The sequence below is a fragment of the Triturus cristatus genome, chromosome 5_2 (assembly GCF_964204655.1).
Source record: "Triturus cristatus chromosome 5_2, aTriCri1.1, whole genome shotgun sequence".
Classification (NCBI taxonomy): domain Eukaryota; kingdom Metazoa; phylum Chordata; class Amphibia; order Caudata; family Salamandridae; genus Triturus; species Triturus cristatus.
The window spans coordinates 1,057,629,420-1,057,649,297 of NC_140588.1; the positions used below are offsets into that span (position 1 = coordinate 1,057,629,420).

The 19,878-nt window shown below is 44.4% G+C and overlaps 1 protein-coding gene across 1 annotated transcript in view; it reads left to right on the top strand.

Moving 5' to 3' along the window:
- The first annotated feature begins 1,093 nt into the window (after nucleotides 1-1,093).
- Nucleotides 1,094-19,878, top strand: part of LOC146829660 (C-type lectin mannose-binding isoform-like) — a 58,448-nt gene continuing 39,663 nt past the window's right edge. Inside the window, exons 1-3 of the mRNA XM_085606711.1 lie at nucleotides 1,094-1,250; nucleotides 9,603-9,772; nucleotides 18,589-18,720. Of these exons, the coding sequence (XP_085462837.1) occupies nucleotides 1,193-1,250; nucleotides 9,603-9,772; nucleotides 18,589-18,720 (360 nt within the window). The 5' untranslated portion in view covers nucleotides 1,094-1,192. The remainder of the gene's footprint in view (nucleotides 1,251-9,602; nucleotides 9,773-18,588; nucleotides 18,721-19,878) is intronic.

The window sequence follows — 19,878 nt, forward strand, 5'->3', positions numbered from 1 at the left end:
TTTTGCTTGGTGATTGTTGAGTTCTGGGTTTGTGCACCCTAATACTACCTCCCTGAGAAGCCTTTGACTGCTTGCCATCACTACCACTAACAGACAAAAGAGACTGTACTTGCCCCCAGTTTGCATAGCCGTGGTGGGAATGGCCCTGGCACATCAGAGGGAAATGACTCTAGCCCTCCCGGCTGAGGCCTAGTTCCTGCTTGATCTGTTAACCCTCGCAAACCGGGTCTGACAACATTCTTCCCTTTGTGCCCCTTCTGGATTTAAATGCTTGTTTTCTTCTTGCCATTAAGCTCTGAAACTCTTCTTCACGCTCCTCCATTTCTTTCCACATCGTTGTGCCTCTTTGAAAGCCCATCTTCGAGGTGCATAATATATCGTTACACTTTCAAATATTACAACTGGCGACGAGGAGAAACATCAAGTTGTTATGCTGGAACAAGATGTATGACGTCTACACTCCCACACTTCCAAAGGCGCTGTACATAACTATACAAAATAACCTTTTTATAGCCACTCAACTACCACAACTTTCTAAATGTAATTCACATACAACGATACCGAAATTCTCGAAGGCAAGTGCTGGAACACGGACTTTCTTTCTAGATGAAGTCAGGATCTTGCGAAATTTTAAAGACGCGAATAGTGCTATATATTGAATGTTCTATCCTTGGATGCTTCTTAATGGGTGTATAGCAGTTTAAAAGTGAAACTCAAATTACGAAAAAAAATTGCTGCAAAACAAATACTCTGAGTTAACGTACCCAGCTTTTTGCACTGCATGATTATACGTTACAGCTGAGATATATTTTTTCGATCACTTTCACCAATACACAAGAAGACTTGAGAATTTGTCTGGCATATCCTGTCCTCAGATCTCATCACATGACATTAAGGACATGGTGATTTCCCCACCATGCCCTGTCATCAGCGAGGGCTTGAGAAATGCCTCCTGTTGACAACTCTTGGGTGCTTTCAGGGATTGCTCCACATTCAATTAAGCCTGGCGGTGAGGACATTTTGATAAAGGTGCTGATAAGTATCATAGGTAGCACGTGTAAGTACTTCTGCAAAGTCCTCCTTTAAAGGGACTGCGCCAGAGCAGAGAAGAAGGAAGTCTGTGCTGTGCTTGGCTCAGACTGAGCTTCTGCAGACATTGGCTTTGGAACAGGAGTCTCCAACCTCTGCCACGATGAAATCTCTGCTCATAGTCTTCTCCCTGCTGGGACTGGTGACCTGCAAAGCTTTGGGTAAGTGACTGTGCCAACACATGGTTGAGTCTGAAGCCTGGGTCCTCATAGACATTATCCAGTAGAGCCCTGTAAGGACTGAGAGATACTTGGAGGCCTTACATGCAGGGACTGAGGGAGTCTGTATGACGTTTTATGCAAGAAGCGTTGGGTTGTATCTGGTGAGCCTTGGTTGTACAGAGACACTCTAATAAAACAGTCAAAAGGCAGAGAGGGAGTCAATAAGGAAGATGCACAGAGGGGGTGCATGTTGAGTACAATGTTAGCGTACACCAAGAGCACTGGGGAGACCCATTCCAGCACGGAGGGCATTTACTGAGCGAGCCATGCTTGTACAAAGGGGGTCTTCAGGGAATAAGCTGTGGCACAGTGTGTGTCAATGGGGGGTACTGTGCCTTCCCATATGGGGCTCCATAGGGCATGCTATGTAATACAGAAGAGCCTAATGTAATACTGTGGTGCAGGTACTGGGACAGGGGTTAAAGGTGAGAGCCGGGCTGGCAGAGAGAGGAACTCAAGTGAGCCCTACAGACAGCTCAGGTTATGTATAGTGAAGGAAACATAAAAGTAATGGGTGGATTGCTTGTATTAATCTCAGTGCCTGGGAATAACTCGGCCAAAATTCAGTCCACATTTTTTTGCTCCCATGCCAATTCAGACACTAGGGATATGCAAATCAGCCTTAGTCTAGCCACAATACTAACAGTCCAGTCTGGACTGTAAAGCCAGGTCCCCTCCGAGAGGTAATACAAGCAACATTAGACCGATTTGGCTTTTCTGGACTTCGTCATTAGAGCAACAATTGAGTCCGATGGCATAGTGAAAACTGGTCCGCGTCTGAGCATACATGCCGCACTTAGCGTGTTGTACTGAGGAAAACAAATAGGTATGCTCAGACAAGGGTGCTGTGGTCACTATGCCATGAGACTCAAGCACCTTCATGATAAAGCCCAAATGGGACAAAGAATTAACAACAAACTTTATGGTCCAGTTCATGACTTCTCTATGCATGGGGATTGGGTCTGGCTGCACTGCGGCAAAGCCCAGCAAAATAAAGATGGGTCCTACATTTGTGCCAGGCTCTTCCCTCCAGTAACTAGACTGGTAGACAGCCAGTCTTTACACTATCCCACTCAGAGGATAGGGTACTTGAGTTGCTTAAAGTGGGATTCCAACATTCAGGAAAATGTTTGTGGGTGCTGCATGGGAACAAGCTTGTCAAGCTTGCTACAGGTTTCCAGTATCTCTAATTAGGGGGCTCTGGAGGACTTTAATGCACTCCATGGAGCCCCACTTTCAGGTAGGTCTGGGACTACTCTCGGCCAGCACTGCCAGGCAGCAGACATCACCAGGGCAAAGGGAAGAACTTCAGGCTCTGATCTCGGCAACCAAGCAGGCTGGCTGAATTTATCAGCCTATCTCCCACAGTTGAGAGTGAGAGATTGACTTGGACTGGATCACTTTGTGTGTCCTACAGCTAAGCCAGATAAGAGGGAAAAAAAAAGTTTAATCCTAACTTTCCAGGAATGGTAAGAACGGGACAGTCATTGGGCAGAGGATCATAAATGACCTTCTACCTACATTCAATCTTGTTTACAAAAGAAGCAAAGTGAAGTAAGGCATGCTTGAATTAATGTTAGCCATTGGCAGTCGCTTTGTACCTGTTTCCAGGCCTATGTTTTGCATGCACACTGCCACTCTAGACGAGGACCACCATGATCAAATCAGTCCTGGACCTGCTCCAATAGGAACAGTCCTGCCCAAATTCCTATTGGATCATGGTCAAGACTGATTTGTGTTTGACAGGTCCCTCTCTCTGGAGTGGCGTAGTTGGCAAAAAACAATGGCATGGGAAGCTGCCCGAGCGGTCCCCAGTGGCTGAGATTTATTTATTCATTCATTCCATTCCCATCCAGGCCCAGGTGGGAACAGAGCCTCTATAGAAGGGACTTTGGGCCTGATTCACAAACTGCACTTTATAGTATGTTTTGTAGTACTTCAAAATGTAATGCAAGTTGCAATTCTCAAACTAAGTTCAGAGTTCTCCACCTCGACTGCAGAGCCTCTGCATGATAAGTATACATTGCAGTAGTAAATGTGGGTGGGACTGGAGGGTCTGGGTGGGAATAGGGACAGACTTACTTCAAAAGGGGGTTGGGATTAGGGAGGAATAAGAGGGGTTTAGGGATGATCTTAGAGAGGTTGTGGGAGGGTGGTTACTCATCCACACAAGAGTAAGGCAATTGCATTACTCTGGGGGTGGATGTCAAAAATATTACACTTACACCAATGTGTTTGGACAAAGTATCAAGGAAAAAATTACTGTGTGGACAAAATATTGTGTCAAGAATATCGAGAACAAAAATATTGTGTATGTAAGTTTTATGGGAAAGTTAGGTTTTACTTTACTTAACTTCACATCTACGTAATTATATATATATATATATATATATATATATATATATATATATATATATATATATATATGTGTGTATATATATATATATATATTTACTTAAAAAACCATAGGTTTCACACATGTTATAGTTAGGTGGATATTTCACTCGTAAAAAACCAATGAAATTCCCCCGTTATAGTTAGTTCAGATAACTACAACTCGCGCGCCCGCAATCCACTGCTCATGACGTCACATATTACATCACTCATGACATGGTCAGTGGCATCACTCATGACATCACTGATGACATCATCCTTGTGATAGAGTGGCGGTCGCGCGAGTTATAGTTATCTGAACCAACTATAACGGGGGAATTTCATTGGTTTTTTACGAGTGAAATATCCACCTAACTATAACATGTGTGAAACCTATGGTTTTTTAAGTGAATTTGCAAGGTTTTTTAAATGCTAATTCCTAACTATAATGTGTGTGAAACCTATGGTTTTTTCAGTGAATTTGTACGTTTTTTTTTGTTTTTCACGGTGCGCGCACGGTGCGCGCACCCCTGCGATTAAAAAAAATTTTTTTTTTTAAAAATCTGCCTTCGGGGTCCTTCAGGGACCCCCTGACAAGGGCTAGGGGGCCAGGAACTCTCTACCCTGCCCCCTTTTCACGTTCGCCACCTTCCTTATTCACTCTCGCACTGAAAACAAACAAAATGGCGGCCGACACTTCCTGATTTCGACCGATTCGAACGTTGACTAACATGTAACCACCAATCAGAATTACGCTCGCGCACGTTAGGGTGCTCGCACGGTGCGCGCACGGTGCGCGCACCCTGCGCGCGTATAGATATTGATATGCTTTTAAATGCTATTTTCTCAGGAAATACTGAACAGATTTACACCAGACCTGCGAAAGGCACTTCCTTGACCTTATGGCTACCTCTCTGCCAAATTTCAAGTAATTCTGTTCAGCCGTTCGGGCTGTAGCTGTGTCTAAAGGTCCTATGGAAAAAAACATGGGGAAAACGCGTTTTGGGACCCCCCCTTTGTCTCGGCCCACGCTTGACGAATCACCCCGAGACTTTCAGGGTAGGAGCTGAACGGAGCGCCCCTTTTAGTTTTGAAAATTTCGCTAGGATTCGTCAACCGACGCCAAAGTTATTCAAAATAGAATTTTGAGATTTCCTATGGAAACACGATCCTAACTCTAACTATCTACTGGCAACCGCCAGTAGATAAAATATATCTATATATATATATATATATATATATGCTTCAAAAATAAAGCCCCACTCCGACTTCTGTGCAAACACAAGACTTTATTCGTCTGAAGCAGCATATATATAACTCAAGTCCTGACCGGTTTCGGCGTCACCACGCCTTGCTCACAGGTGAGTTCAATATTTACCATGTGGTCACGAGGCCATAGGATCAACTACAGCCCCCAGCATGCATCATCGTTGCTTTGTAATCACGAGGCATTGCTTAGTATTCATGTTTTGCCCAAATAGCGTTTTATGAACAATGTCTCAACAACGTACCAAATTGTGATGTGCACGCATTCCTTCTCACAGCAAGTGCCCTTTTATGCTGCCTCTGTCCATGATAAGGGTTAGCACTGCGGAGCTTCCAAGAGGAGAAAACTCCCCTATTCCCTTTCTCTCTGATGCGCTACCAATACTTCTGGCAATCCTTCGTTTGGTGCGCGAGAGCGTGTCATGCCCCCTCCATAAAATCCAGCACAACATCCTCCGTTTACTGGGGGCCACCGACTCTGCAGGGTGGGCTCAAAGGTTGCAGGAGCGGAGAAGCCTGCGTATTCAATGCTTCAAAAATAAAGCCCCACTCCGACTTCTGTGCAAACACAAGACTTTATTCGTCTGAAGCAGCATATATATAACTCAAGTCCTGACCGGTTTCGGCGTCACCACGCCTTGCTCACAGGTGAGTTCAATATTTACCATGTGGTCACAAGGCCATAGGATCAACTACAGCCCCCAGCATGCATCATCGTTGCTTTGTAATCACGAGGCATTGCTTAGTATTCATGTTTTGCCCAAATAGCGTTTTATGAACAATGTCTCAACAACGTACCAAATTGTGATGTGCACGCATTCCTTCTCACAGCAAGTGCCCTTTTATGCTGCCTCTGTCCATGATAAGGGTTAGCACTGCGGAGCTTCCAAGAGGAGAAAACTCCCCTATTCCCTTTCTCTCTGATGCGCTACCAATACTTCTGGCAATCCTTCGTTTGGTGCGCGAGAGCGTGTCATGCCCCCTCCATAAAATCCAGCACAACATCCTCCGTTTACTGGGGGCCACCGACTCTGCAGGGTGGGCTCAAAGGTTGCAGGAGCGGAGAAGCCTGCGTATTCAATGCTTCAAAAATAAAGCCCCACTCCGACTTCTGTGCAAACACAAGACTTTATTCGTCTGAAGCAGCATATATATAACTCAAGTCGTGACCGGTTTCGGCGTCACCACGCCTTGCTCACAGGTGAGTTCAATATTTACCATGTGGTCACGAGGCCATAGGATCAACTACAGCCCCCAGCATGCATCATCGTTGCTTTGTAATCACGAGGCATTGCTTAGTATTCATGTTTTGCCCAAATAGCGTTTTATGAACAATGTCTCAACAACGTACCAAATTGTGATGTGCACGCATTCCTTCTCACAGCAAGTGCCCTTTTATGCTGCCTCTGTCCATGATAAGGGTTAGCACTGCGGAGCTTCCAAGAGGAGAAAACTCCCCTATTCCCTTTCTCTCTGATGCGCTACCAATACTTCTGGCAATCCTTCGTTTGGTGCGCGAGAGCGTGTCATGCCCCCTATATATATATAGGGGGCATGAATTTCAAATGGGGGCATGAATTTCTATGGCGCAAGGATTGACAGATGCGTCAGAAATTCTGACGCATCTGTTGGTGGAAAAGTCACGCATTGCTGGAGTCGTGTTGCAAGCACGACGCAACTCCAGCAATGCGTGTTGAGGCCTATTCCCACTACACTGCGTCACTACTTACGCCTGCTTGAAGCAGGCGTATGGTTCTGACGCAGTGGCGTCCTAAAAGTGGCGCAGTGAAATCTTATAGATTTCACTGAGTCACTTTTACGAGGCCTTCCTGCGTGGGAACGCCCACCCTGCATACATTATACCTGACGCAGGTATAATGTGACGCAGGGCTTCACAATGTGACACATCTCCCTAGATGCATCACGTTGTAAATAGGCCACATTGTTTGCACCGCTGTTGCTTGAAAAAAGTGACGCAACTGCAGCGCAAAAGTCACGCAAGGGGCTTGTAAATCTGCCCCATGGTATTTACTTTCAACCAAAACTTCTAAATGAGATTTTGGGGACCGTCCTTGATTGTCTTATATTGATCACAGTGGCCAGACTATCTGGGACAAGTTATGTCACTCATACATGCAGCCCCACTCCGTGTACTGAATATTACGTGTTCATTAAGGAAATGTTGCCTACTTTTTTTTAGCAGAAAATTCAATTTTAGAAAAAATTCAACTTTTCGCATTCCTCCAGGAGGGTAAATATGATTCTCAACAAATTAAAATAGAACAAAAGTATGTCAACAGATATTTTTCGGACCAGTTAGTCTGGACCACATGCTGAACACTCGGACCAGAAATGAAGTTTGTGTGAGAAGGTCTAAGGAAGCACATGCAGGCAGGGGCATAGCTAGCAGTGGTGCAGCAGGTGCAGTGCACCAGGGTCCAGAGGCCTGAGGGCCCAATTGAGCAGTGGTTTTACTACCTAATTAACTGTTAGAGTGGTTTTTAATTGCTTGCACTGTGGACCATGACACCCTAGCTATGCAGCTGCATGCAGGTGAAAAGTTCGAATCTTGATTGACATCACAGGAACCTATGTTTACCAACCATGGGGTAGATCTACAAGGAAGTGCCACAGCGTGGCACCGCAAGCCTTTTGGCTGTGCCATGCTGCGGCACTTCCAAAGCACAGGGATGCGACATATTTACAAGAATATGTCGCATCTCTGTGCTTTGCCTGTGCTGGCTCACAAACAGCAGCCTTGCGCTTGCCCAGGCACCCTTGCACCATGGTGCAAGGATGCCTGCGTCACGGGGAGATTGCTTTTGTGCAGGAAGGGGCACTTTACTGCACAAAAACAACCACTACAGGCATTTTCCTCTTTCAATGCGTGCTGTAGAATGCAGCACGCATTGAAAGAGGAAAAAATGAGGAGAAATTAAAACATTTCTCCTCGTTGCGCCTCGCTACACCACCTCTAGGGTGGCGTAGCATTCAGGCGCATCTCAAGATTTTTGATTTTTCCGAAATCTGGAGATGTATCTTGTTCCATAGGTTTTGCGTGGGAACACCCACAGCAACATCCATGGAATGCCACTCCACCGCAAAGTGCTGCATTTGAAGGGGCCGTATTTACGAGGAGAGGAAAAGTCACGAAGGATGGCTTTTCCTCTCCTTGTAAATATGGAGGAGCTCCCTGCGCCACCAGTACGTCACGAAAGGTGACGTACTGGTGGCGCAGGGGGCTTGTAAATCTGCCCCAGAGAGTTTTAGATCACAATCTAGCGTCCTAAGGGCATCAGGGCATCGGAGCACTGTGCGGTGACGGGGGGGGGGCAAAGTAGTAAAATGCACATTCAGCGCAGAGAGGCTATGGAATTTGCTGTGTATATGAATAAGCATTGGCAAAGCCAATAGCGCTAGCATTTTCTGCCAGACTTTTGCCTTTGTCAATGTTTGCTTTGTTTTGTAATGGTTTTTGGAAAACTTTATTGTTGAAGGAGGTGGCGGCATGCCTCAAAATCATTGCTAAAATCAAAAAATATTTTTTGTTCTCAAAAAACACATATTGCTGTTGTAGTTCTTGACACTGAAGGGAACTAATTTACATGTGTATGCACTCCAAGAGAATGCGCAGAATGCAGTCACTCACAGTGAAGTTAGCCAATGACAAATGGGCTGTCCCACTGCCCATGCCGACACAACAAACCAATGGATGAAAAGGGCTGGCTGAAAGACCCTATCAAGTTAAATATACATATAAGTGCCTGTGCCTGCCGCACTGCATCGGGGGCCACTAACTTTTTGCACCACTAATCATGGACAGGTTCTGTTTGAGTTCTGTGCTGTGGACAGTTCATGCAACAATGTTACAGTGGGGAAGACCTGGGACTATGATGAGAAAGTGTGGCAAATGTGCGGACGAGAGATGGCACAGACAATGGGAGGGCAGGAGGCAACAACCAGAATGCAGGAATGCCGACTGGAGGTGGTAGTCAAGCTACACACCCGGATTTATGATTGGTTATTCTGCTGTGGACTGCGGACGCAACTGTCACCTCAGGCAACGTGGAGGACCTTGGACGCTGTTGGGTGCGATGTGGCAGGTGTGACACACCCTACGGCAGCTTCAGCAGGGATATCCAGAGGGATACGATCCGAGACAATTTTGCACATGTGCACGCTCAACCCTGGTGCCCCTACCTCAGTGCACTGCAACTCACGGAACCTCCTGACTGAAAATTGGGTTACCTCTGTATTGGCTCCGGCTCCACCAATGTTGCTCAGCAGTTCACTCTGTTATGCAGGTGTTTTCTGTTTCCATTGCACTGGTGTCCACTGTTCAAGTTGTTGCCAGCACCAAGCACTCTGTGCGGGCTGGCTTATACTTACCCCACACACTTCCAGCACAGGTGTCACTGTACATGTGGCCCTGCCAATAAAGGGGCAAGGCGCACGTGCCCGTAGCCAGTTCAACATGGTATCTGCATGTGTCCCTGTGGTCTTGTTGTATGCATGAGGGCACTGGGCTCTACGACATTACATTGTGCTGTGTACAGCGAACATGTCACCGCAGGCAGCGGGTTAGGCTTGGACATGTAGCTTTGTCGTCACCCACTCATTTGATTAGAATGTTTTTTGCTCCTGTAATTGCAGAAATGATGACTGAAGATGACCTGATGGACCACTCTGGATCTGATTCCTTAACGAAGCTGAACACTTCTGATGCCTCCAAGTGCCCAGCGAGTGGAATTGATGAATGGATCCAGTTCGGAACAACCTGTTACAAATTCATCCCTCTGCACCTTACATTCGCCGAAGCCGAGGTGTGTCTAGCTCTATCTTATTTTAACTTATGTTTAATGAGCACGTATTTGTGGAATGGAAACACAATAAGGTGGGGCTCAGCTAAGCTACACAGGATAAAACATTCTGTGAAGGAAGCTGGGAGGAAGCTGGGATCTTGATACCTGTCCTGAAGATGAGTGATCTGGGATAGGGCTGATGGAAGGTTGTAACAGTCCATGTATCCCACAGCAGGGTGCCACTGGTCAAGGGGATGCATAATGTGCTAACCCTGGAAGACTGTTAATTATACTGCACCTGCCAGCAGGTAGACTTTAGAAATGCCAGGTCTCTTGAAGGAACTCAGGGCTTCATCTATGAAGAGTGTTGCATCACTGCATGAAAACAGCGATGCAACACATTTCAGTGTACGCTCCTTGCGACACCATGGATGTGCCACATTTACTGTATGGTGCTCCATGTCGCAAGGATTGACAGATACATCAGGAATCCTGACGTATCTGCTGGCGCAAAACCCACGCATTGCTGGAGTTGTGTCATAAGCATGACGCAACTCCAGCAATGCATGGGGGAGGCCTATAACTATTGCACTGGGTCACCCTTACGCCTGCTGTGAGGCAGGCTTAAGGTTTTGACGCAGTGGCGCCCTGGAAGTGGGGCTTCACTGCCCCACTTCTATGAGGCTTTTTTACATACATTATACCTGATGCAGGTATAATGTAGCAAAGGGGTTTACAAAGTCACATATCTGCCTAGATGGGTCACTTTGTAGATATAGCACAACGTAGCACATTATATACGCTGCCAGTGTGTCAACAAAGTGACGGACCAGTGCCGTAGAAGTACCGCAAGGGACTCGTACATAAGCCCTTCAGTTTCTAATCAACTCAGAGGAGAGGGAGAGGCACATCTTGAATAATGATTTAGAATTGTATATCTGTAGATAGGGCACGCAATCTGTGGACCTGGGCTCTAATCCTGGCCCAAGCATCGTTGTGACATACTGTGCAAATGACGTAGGGCCTGATTTGGATCTCGGCGGACGGGTTACTCAGTCAAAACGGTGACGAATATCCCGTCTGCCGAAGTATAAATCCCATAAGATAGAATGGGATTTACATTTTGGCAGGCAGGATATCCCGTACCGTTGTGACGGAGAAACGCATCTGCCAATATTTGAAGAAAGCCCTTAATCTCCTTGTGTATGAAACTGTAAATATGTGTGAAGTCTCATTAAACTGTAAAAGGTGAATTGTAATCCTGCTAGACCATTGAAATGTGTAAATCTCCCATGGATATAGATGAACTTGTATTGTTTCCAAGCTCCTACATAAAGGTAAAGGGCCTCTTTGATACGCAGCAACCTATACGCTTATAAATTGATACATAGATATTTTTTCTTAGGATTGCTGTTTGGGAGGGGATTAGGTTGTACTGGTGAAACATAAGATACAGCTGGGAAAGATCAATAAACTGCAATACGTGCACAATTCTGACATATAATGGACAACTATGTTTTGACAATATGACCATATTGCACAATCTGACCTTGGCTATCAACATATTAACTCAACAAATTCAAGGTTCTTTCTATTCCAAATAAATTTAATTACACCTAAATTCAGATATTTGTAACAGCATCCATTAGTTTGAGATACATTTCAACCAAATATCTCTTCCAGACCCCTTCAATCCTGCTCCTAGAACCCTCTCAGCATTCCACAGATTGAGAAAAATACAATGGGGAAAAGCCTTCGTGGTTAGCAAGCAGTACTTTCATCAAAAGCTCATTTTGAACTAGGTCTACAAAGAGTTGCAGAAACCAACTTATAAGTGTCTGCACTCCAACCTCCACAAATATGTCAATAAGCCACCGAGTGGTGAACACAGCACAATATAAAATGTGTATCCAGCACAGGATTACAATATAAAGCTCTGCGACCAGAGTAAACAATTCGGAGACCTTATGAGAGCCAGCACACAATAGAAAGGATGGTAAGGGTCTTCCCATGCAGAGGAGGGAGACAAAATGGTTGGGAGATGCCTCCACCTCTGGAGAAGGGAAAAACAATTCGGGAGTGGGGCCTTCGCCTGCAGAGAAGGGAGGAAAAGGATGAGAGGATTGGGGCCTCCGCCTGCACAGAAGGGAGACAACATGATGGAGGAGAAGTTCTCCACTTCAGAGACGTGAGACAAATGGATGGGGGGAAGGGCTTCCGCCAGCAAAGAAGACAAACAAAAAGAGGGGGGACTCTACCTGCAAAGAAGACACAAAACGGCCACAGCAGAGAAGAACTGAGCAGCTCTTCGGACTGCAGCGCTACCTTCCATTCCTCTGCTTTCGCAAGTGTCTGCACTAACTCAGAGGACAGTATTCTTGTCATCCACCATGGCCTCTTGGCTAAGGGCTGTGGACCTTTCCCTTGAGTAGCTCTCCTATGTGAAGTTGTTTCAGAGCAGGCATAATCAACTTATGATCAAATCATTCAAGAGTTTCAATGAATGTACGCAGAGCGTGATTACTCGGAATGTCTGGTATGGATCCACGCCTCCTGGTTCTAAGATCTGAGCCTTTCTTGAAGATGGCCATTGGTGTGATAGCACCCAGATTTTGGATTCACCGCCAAATACTTGATATTTTGTTGTTTGTGCTGGAGGCAGTAAGTACCCCTGAAGTTCCATCTCTAAACTCGTAGAGTACATTACTATGTTTAATGTGAAAACCCAGAATAGAGTCCCTTTCTTTTCCTGCAGGCCCGGATTTAGAAGTGGGTCATTAAGTGTGACATTTCTCTTCTTGCCTTCCAACTGGTGTGACATGAACCCTGTTGCTAAAATAAATTGAAGGGTGACATCCACCACTGGATCCTAAGGAACTAAAGTCCCACCAAGCATTAGCTGTTCAGTGATAAGCACCCCTTCCAGTGTCATATAGTCACACTGTTGATAAGTAAGCGGCAGGACTCCCTACATAATTGGCTGATCAGAAGGATGCAGTGGTACAGAAGGCCATCTGGAAGCTCTGCCGCCTTTCAAAAGATTCCTGATTGCCCCAGTCAGCTTCAGTGTTTTCTTTATTCCGTGCTGTTTTATCTGAAAGGCAGAGTTCCCTGACTCTTCATCAAATATATTAACTTCCAGACACAGGGGGATTCACCTTTTTGTACCATCTCTCAGCTTGACACTTTCTATCCTGAAGAGCAGCCTTCTCCCAGAAATTCCAAAATAATTCAGTTCAATATATCAGTCTATCGTGGCCGGGGGCAGATAATTATCACAGAATGCTTCTGAAAGCGGCTAACTACAATTGAAATGATTAGGAGCAGATCCTAAGATGGTACCTGCTGTATCATGGAAGACAGGTTTATCCCATTTGCTATCATCTTTTTACATGATTAACTATTTAAGACATAGTGAAAGGCACATTCACACGTGTCCCTTAGGTCTTGGTGATATCGCATTGACTGAAGGGCAAGATAGTTGGGGCAGAAACATGTCAACCAGTCGAGGAGTGATGAAGGAGGTTTCACAATTTACTGCATTACCCTCACATCATTTTTATAATTGATCTACAACATTCCACTCAGCCTTTCATCCATCTGAGGTCGATACAATGAGTACCATTGAGTTGGGTAACAATAAACATCTGTTATTCGGCGCCAGGACACCTGTTATTTTATGTTAGTAACTGTCATGCCAGAGTACATATTGGAAATATATATATATGTATATATATGTAGTACGGCAGTGTTACTATATTATATATATAGTAACACTGCTGTGCCAGAGTACATATTGCAAAGGTATGTATAGTAACACTGTCATGTAAGAGTATATATTGCAAAGGTATATATAGTAACTGTCTTCCCAGAATACATATTGCAAATCTATATATAGTATCATTGTCATGCCAGAGTACATATTACAAAAGTATATATAGTAACACTGTCATGACAGAGTACATATTGCAAAGGTATGTGTAGTAACACTGCCATGCTAGAGTACATATTACAAAGGTATGTGTAGTAACACTGCCATGCCAGAGATTATATATTTCAAATGTATATATAGTAACATATTACAAAGGTATGTGTAGTAACACTGCCATGCCCGAGTACATATTGCAAAGGTATATATAGTAACACTGTCATGCCAGAGTACATACTGCAAAGGTATATAAAGTAACACTGTCATGCCGGAGTACATATTTCAAAACTATGTGTAGTAGCACTGCCATGCCAGAGTACATATTGGAAAGATATATGTAATAATACCGTCATGCCAGAGTACATATTGCAAAGGTATATATAGTAACTGTCATGCAAGAGTACATATTGGAAAGATATATGTAATAATACTGTCATGCCAGAGGACATATTGCAAAGGTATATATAGTAACTGTCATGCAAGAGTACATATTGCAATGGTATGTGTAGTAATACTGCCATGCCAGAGTACATATTGCAAAGGTATATATAGTAACTGTCGTACCAGAGTACATATTGCAAAGGTATGTGTAGTAACACTGTCATGCCAAAGTACATTTTGCAAAGATATATATAGCAACACTGTCATGGCAGGGTACATATTGCTAAGGTATATATAGTAACTGTCATGCCAGAGTACATAACGCAAATATATATATAGTAAGACTGCCATGTCGGAGTACATATTGCAAAGGTATGTGTAGTAACACTGTCATGCCAGAGTACATATTGCAAAGGTATATATAGCAACACTGTCATGCCAGGGTACATATTGCAAAGGTATATATAGTAACTGTCATGCAAGAGTTCATATTGCAAAGATATATATAGTAAATGTCATGCCAGAGTACATATTGCAAAGGTAAATACTGTAACTGTCATGCCAGAGTTCATATTTAAATGAAATGAAATGAAATGAAAGGGGATTTATAAAGCGCGACTGCTGCCCTAAGGCGTCCAAGCGCTGAGTAGAAAAACCGGTTCACTGAGGGACTAGCTAAGGGAGACAAGTGGGGAATTAGTTCCTGAACAAGAAAGTTTTTAATTCCTTGCGGAAGGAAGGGAGGATGGGATTGGATCTAAGGGATAGGGGAAGTGAGTTCCATAATTTGGCGGCGTTGAGGGTGAAGGCCCTGCCTCCTGCTCTTGACCTCTTAATTCTAGGTACTGTGGCTAGAAATGCGTTAGTTGAGCGCAGTAGTTTCCCGGGGAGGTAGGGAGTGAGAAGAGAATGATTGATCTCTGGGTTTGCTCTGTGAAATGCTTGATGGGATATGCATAGGGTTTTGTATTTTATTCTTTCCCTCACCGGGAGCCAATGGAGTGATCGAATTCCCGTTTTGGCAGATTCTCTTCTCGGTATCTTAAGTAGCGTACGTGCAGCACAGTTCTGGATTCGCTGTAGTTTTTGCAGCACGTATTCAGGGGCTCCCAGATAGAGAGCGTTGTTGAAGTCTATCCGGGACTGGATGAGGCCCTGAATAACCACCTGTTGGGCTTCGAAAGGTAGGAGAGGCAGAATTTTCTTCAGCATCCGGATGATACCGAAACAAGTTGCTGAAGTTTTGGTGGCCTGGGTGTTCAGAGTGAGTGAGTTGCCGAGCCACACTCCCAGGCTTTTGATATTCTCCTTCGGGGTAGGTGGTGGGCCTAAACTAGGGGGCCATAGCCGGTCGAAGTCAGTGAGGGTGGAGGGGCCGAGGAGCATGACCTCGGTTTTATCCCCGTTTAATTTTAATGAGGATGCTGTCATCCATTTCCTCACCTCTTCCATGCAGGCCGCTAGGTTGTCCCGAGGGGGCCCGCTGTTCTTCTGTGCCAGGGAGACCACCAGCTGGGTGTCGTCCGCATATGAAATGATTTTGATACCATATTGGCGGACAACCTCAGCCAGCGGTCTCATGTACACATTGAACAGCGTGGGGCTTAGGGAGGAGCCCTGGGGTACCCCACAATCCAGGGATCTACTGGTGGAGCAGGAGTCGCCGTCGAAGACCTGGAAAGTCCTTCCGCTCAAAAAGGAGCTTAGCCAGTCAAGGGCGGCCCCGGCGAGTCTGTCATGCCAGAGTACATATTGCAAAGATATGTGCAGGAACACTGTAATCCCAGAGTACATTTTGCAAAGGTATATGTAGTAAAACTGTCATGAAGGAGTACATATTGCAAAGGTATATATAGCAACTGTCATGCCAGAGTACATATTGCAAAGGTATATAGAGTAACTGTCATGCCAGAGTACATATTGCAAATGTATATATAGTAACACTGTCATGCCCGAGTACATATTGCAAAGGTATATATAGTAACAAAGCCATGCCAGAGTACAAATAGCAAATATATATATATATATATATATAGAGTAACACTGCCATGCCAGAGTGCATAGTGCAAAGGTATATATAGTAACTGTCATGTCAGAGTACATATTTCGAAGATATATATTTTAACTGTCAAGTCAGAGTACATATTGTAAAGGTATATATAGTAACACTGTCATGCCAGAGTAAGTATTTCAAAGAGATATATAGTAACTGTCATGCCAGAGTACATATTGCAAAGGTATGTACAGTTACAATGTCATGCCAAAGTACATTTTGCAAAGGTATCTATAGTAACTGTCATGCCAGAGTACATATTTTAAAGGTATGTGTAGTAACACTGCTATACACGAGTACATATTTGAAAGGTATATATAGTAACTGTCATGCCATAGTACATATTGCAAAGGTATATATAGTAACTCTGTCATGCCTGGGTACATATTTCAAAGGTATATATAGGAACTGTCATGTCATAGTACATATTGCAAAGGTATATACAGTAACACTGCCATTCCAGAGTATATATTGCAAAGGTACATATAGCAACTGTCATGCCAGAGTACATATTAGAAAGGTATATATAGTAACTGCCATTGCCAGAGTACATATTGTAAAAGTATATATAGTAACACTGCCATGCTAGAGTACATATTGCAAAGACATATATAGTAATACTGCCATGCCAGAGTACATATTGCAAAGATATATATAGTAAATGTCATGCCAGAGTACATATTGCAAAGGTATGTGTAGTAACACTGCCACGCCAGAGTATATATTGCAAAGGTATATATAGTAACTGTCATGTAAAAGTTTATATTGCAAAGATATATATATAGTACATGTCATGCCAGAGTACATATTGCAAAGGTATATATAGTAACTGTCATGCCAGAGTTCATATTGCAAAGATATATACAGTAAATGTCATGCCAGAGTACATATTGCAAAGGTATATATAGTAACTGTCATGCCAGAGTTCATATTGCAAGGATATATATAGTAAATGTCATGCCAGAGTACATATGGCAAAGGTATATATAGTACCTGTCATGCCAGAGTACACATTGCAAAGGTATGTGCAGAGACACTGTCATGCCAGAGTACATATTGTCAAGGTATATATAGTAACTGTCATGCCAGAGTACATATTGCAAAGGTATGTGCAGTGACAATGTGATGCTAGAGTACATATTGCAAAGGTTTGTGCAGTGACTCTGTCATGCCAGAGTACATATTGCAAGGGTATGTGCAGTGACACAGCCATGCCCGAGTACATATTGCAAAGGTATATATAGTAACTGTCATGCCAGAGTACATATTGCAAACGTATGTGCAGTGACACTGTCATGCCAGAGTACATATTGCAAAGGTATGTGCAGTGACACTGCCATGCCAGAGTACATATTGCACAGGTATATATAATTCTGTGATGCCTGAAACCAATTTGCCCCAGTATGTAAAACACAATTATATAATGCTTCCTCATTGCCCTGGTTTATATATCATCATTGACAGCAATGCCAAAAAAATGCCCACTACCCAGAAATGAACAGCAACAGTGTGATGAGAAGAAGTTATATTCCCTGTTGTATAAAAATAACTCTTTTCATTAGAAGCACACTTCACAACCTACTACCCACCCCAGATCCCTTCCCCCTCTTGTCCCCTTGCCCTCCCTCTTTTGACCTACTTGCTAAGAGCTCCAGGGCTGCAGCAGGGGCCAGGGTTTATCTGGCTAGCAGTCCATGCAATCTGAAAGGCACCCATATATGACCAGTGCTCCAGCTTTCTCATGGGCTTGTTTTAGACACAGACGGATGGCTGAGCTTTCTTCTTACTTCCCAGTACTTCTTTTTTTTCACTACCACTCCAGCCTTCCACTCAGTTCACCAGCGGAGGGAACCTTCTATATGCATTTGCATTTAGATGGCTGGTACCACTATTTAATAGTTTGCTATATTTCCTAGCCTGGAAGAAGACCAAGAGGGTTGCTTGGCAGGGGAAAGGCACTGACTGTCACCTATGGTTAGGATGTAACCCTAGAGGCTTGCAGGGTTTACTCGTAGTCGCCTAAGGTTTGATGAATATAGACCCCAAGCCTGCAGCCCAGTGAGGAAGCGCCGGAAGAGCCAGCCCGCACATGCACTTGTCCAATCAGGAGCCCCTCAACAGCATCCTATTTATTGCTATGGACCCGGGAAGGGTAAACCGTGTGAGCTTTAGAAAGTAAAGATGGTTCTCAGAGGTTCGTTTACTTTCTGGTCCTGCCAATACCTTCATGACCACGGAGAACCAGAGTAGCAAGGGCAGTGCCAGGAGTCCCAACAGGCATGCAGCTGCTGATCCTGGCTACCCGATTGACATCCTTCTGATTCTTGTCTTCATGCACAAAAGTATGGACCTCTCAGATGTATCCATGAGATGATGGAAATGCATAAATCGTATTATGTTTGCTTCAACTGATGTTCTTTTTTTCTCCCACTCTTCGTCTCTGTTCTCGCTTTACTTGAACCCACTTTGATGTAGCTGTTCTGCAGGCACAAGATCCGTGGTGGGCACCTGGCCTCCATACACTCCAGCAAACAAAATAATCAACTACGTGGCTTGTCCCATGATAGCCCACAACCTGTCTGGTTAGGGGGGCTCTTTCTGCAGCAGGTACGTTCCTCAGAGCAACAAGTGCATTGTGCTGACATTGATGGGAATGGAAAGGACAGGTGCTTTTGAATCCAATGAGGGGGAACAGTTGCCCACTCTTGCTAGAAACATTTTAGGAACCTTTTTTGCTATTGATCAATATATAAACGAATAGAGTGATTTTCATCAATATTATGCTATTTAGATGTTGAGAACAGAAATCATAACTGAAAAGTGTGGTAACACTTTGGCCTTCTGTTGAAGGTCTCCTAACTGGAGAGTATGAAAGGTGTTTTTATTTTGTAAGAATTTTGTAGGAAACCACTTTCGACCCTGCACAACTTTAGCGACCTGGACACACACTGCTCCAGCCCTAGTGGACCTCCACAGTCCTCTCCCCTCCACTGTATAAGTACAACCCTCTCCAAGGATGGCTACTCCTCACAAATCTTAAAGTACATGTGGCTTAGTTGTGCCACCACAATTGCACAACATGCAGGCGACTCATACAATTTCCAGGGCTCATTGTTTCACTGTGATCACACCCCTACAAGTACCCTGTAAAATAAACTCACTATGCACCGCCTTCATACTTTCATAGCTCCTTTATGACTCTCCACTTATAGCTGTTCCTCTAACTACTCAAACCATCTCCATTCATAGCCGATCTCATTCAGGGGAGCCAGTATAAATTTTCACCGGAATCTGAGCTGCAAGAAACAACCTTGGACCAAGGTAACATCTGACCGGATAATAAGAACTGAAGAGAAGGGGATTCACTGAAAGAAAGGAGGGCAGAAGGCTTTGGGGCTTATTTATGAGAGCCCTGCGTCACTTTCGAACCAGGTAAAGTGGTACATGCTCTGACTCAGGCTCTCATAAAGATTTATGAAGCCACGCAAAGTCGTACAAAAGGGGGTGGTGATGGACGGAGCATCAGAACCAATCAAACACTCACACCCAGTCAACAGATCTGGGTTTGATCCATCACCGTTCTTTAGCCCACTCTGCCACCTCAGTTCAGACTTGGCCATATGCAAATCAGTCTGACCCTGTGCCTCATGGGAACAGTCCAGCCCGAACTGCCAAGCCATGTCTTCCCTGGACCGGAAACAAGCTTCCTAGGACCGGTTTCTGGCATTTCAGCCGTCTTCAGCCAGGCTTGCTTGAATCCAGTGG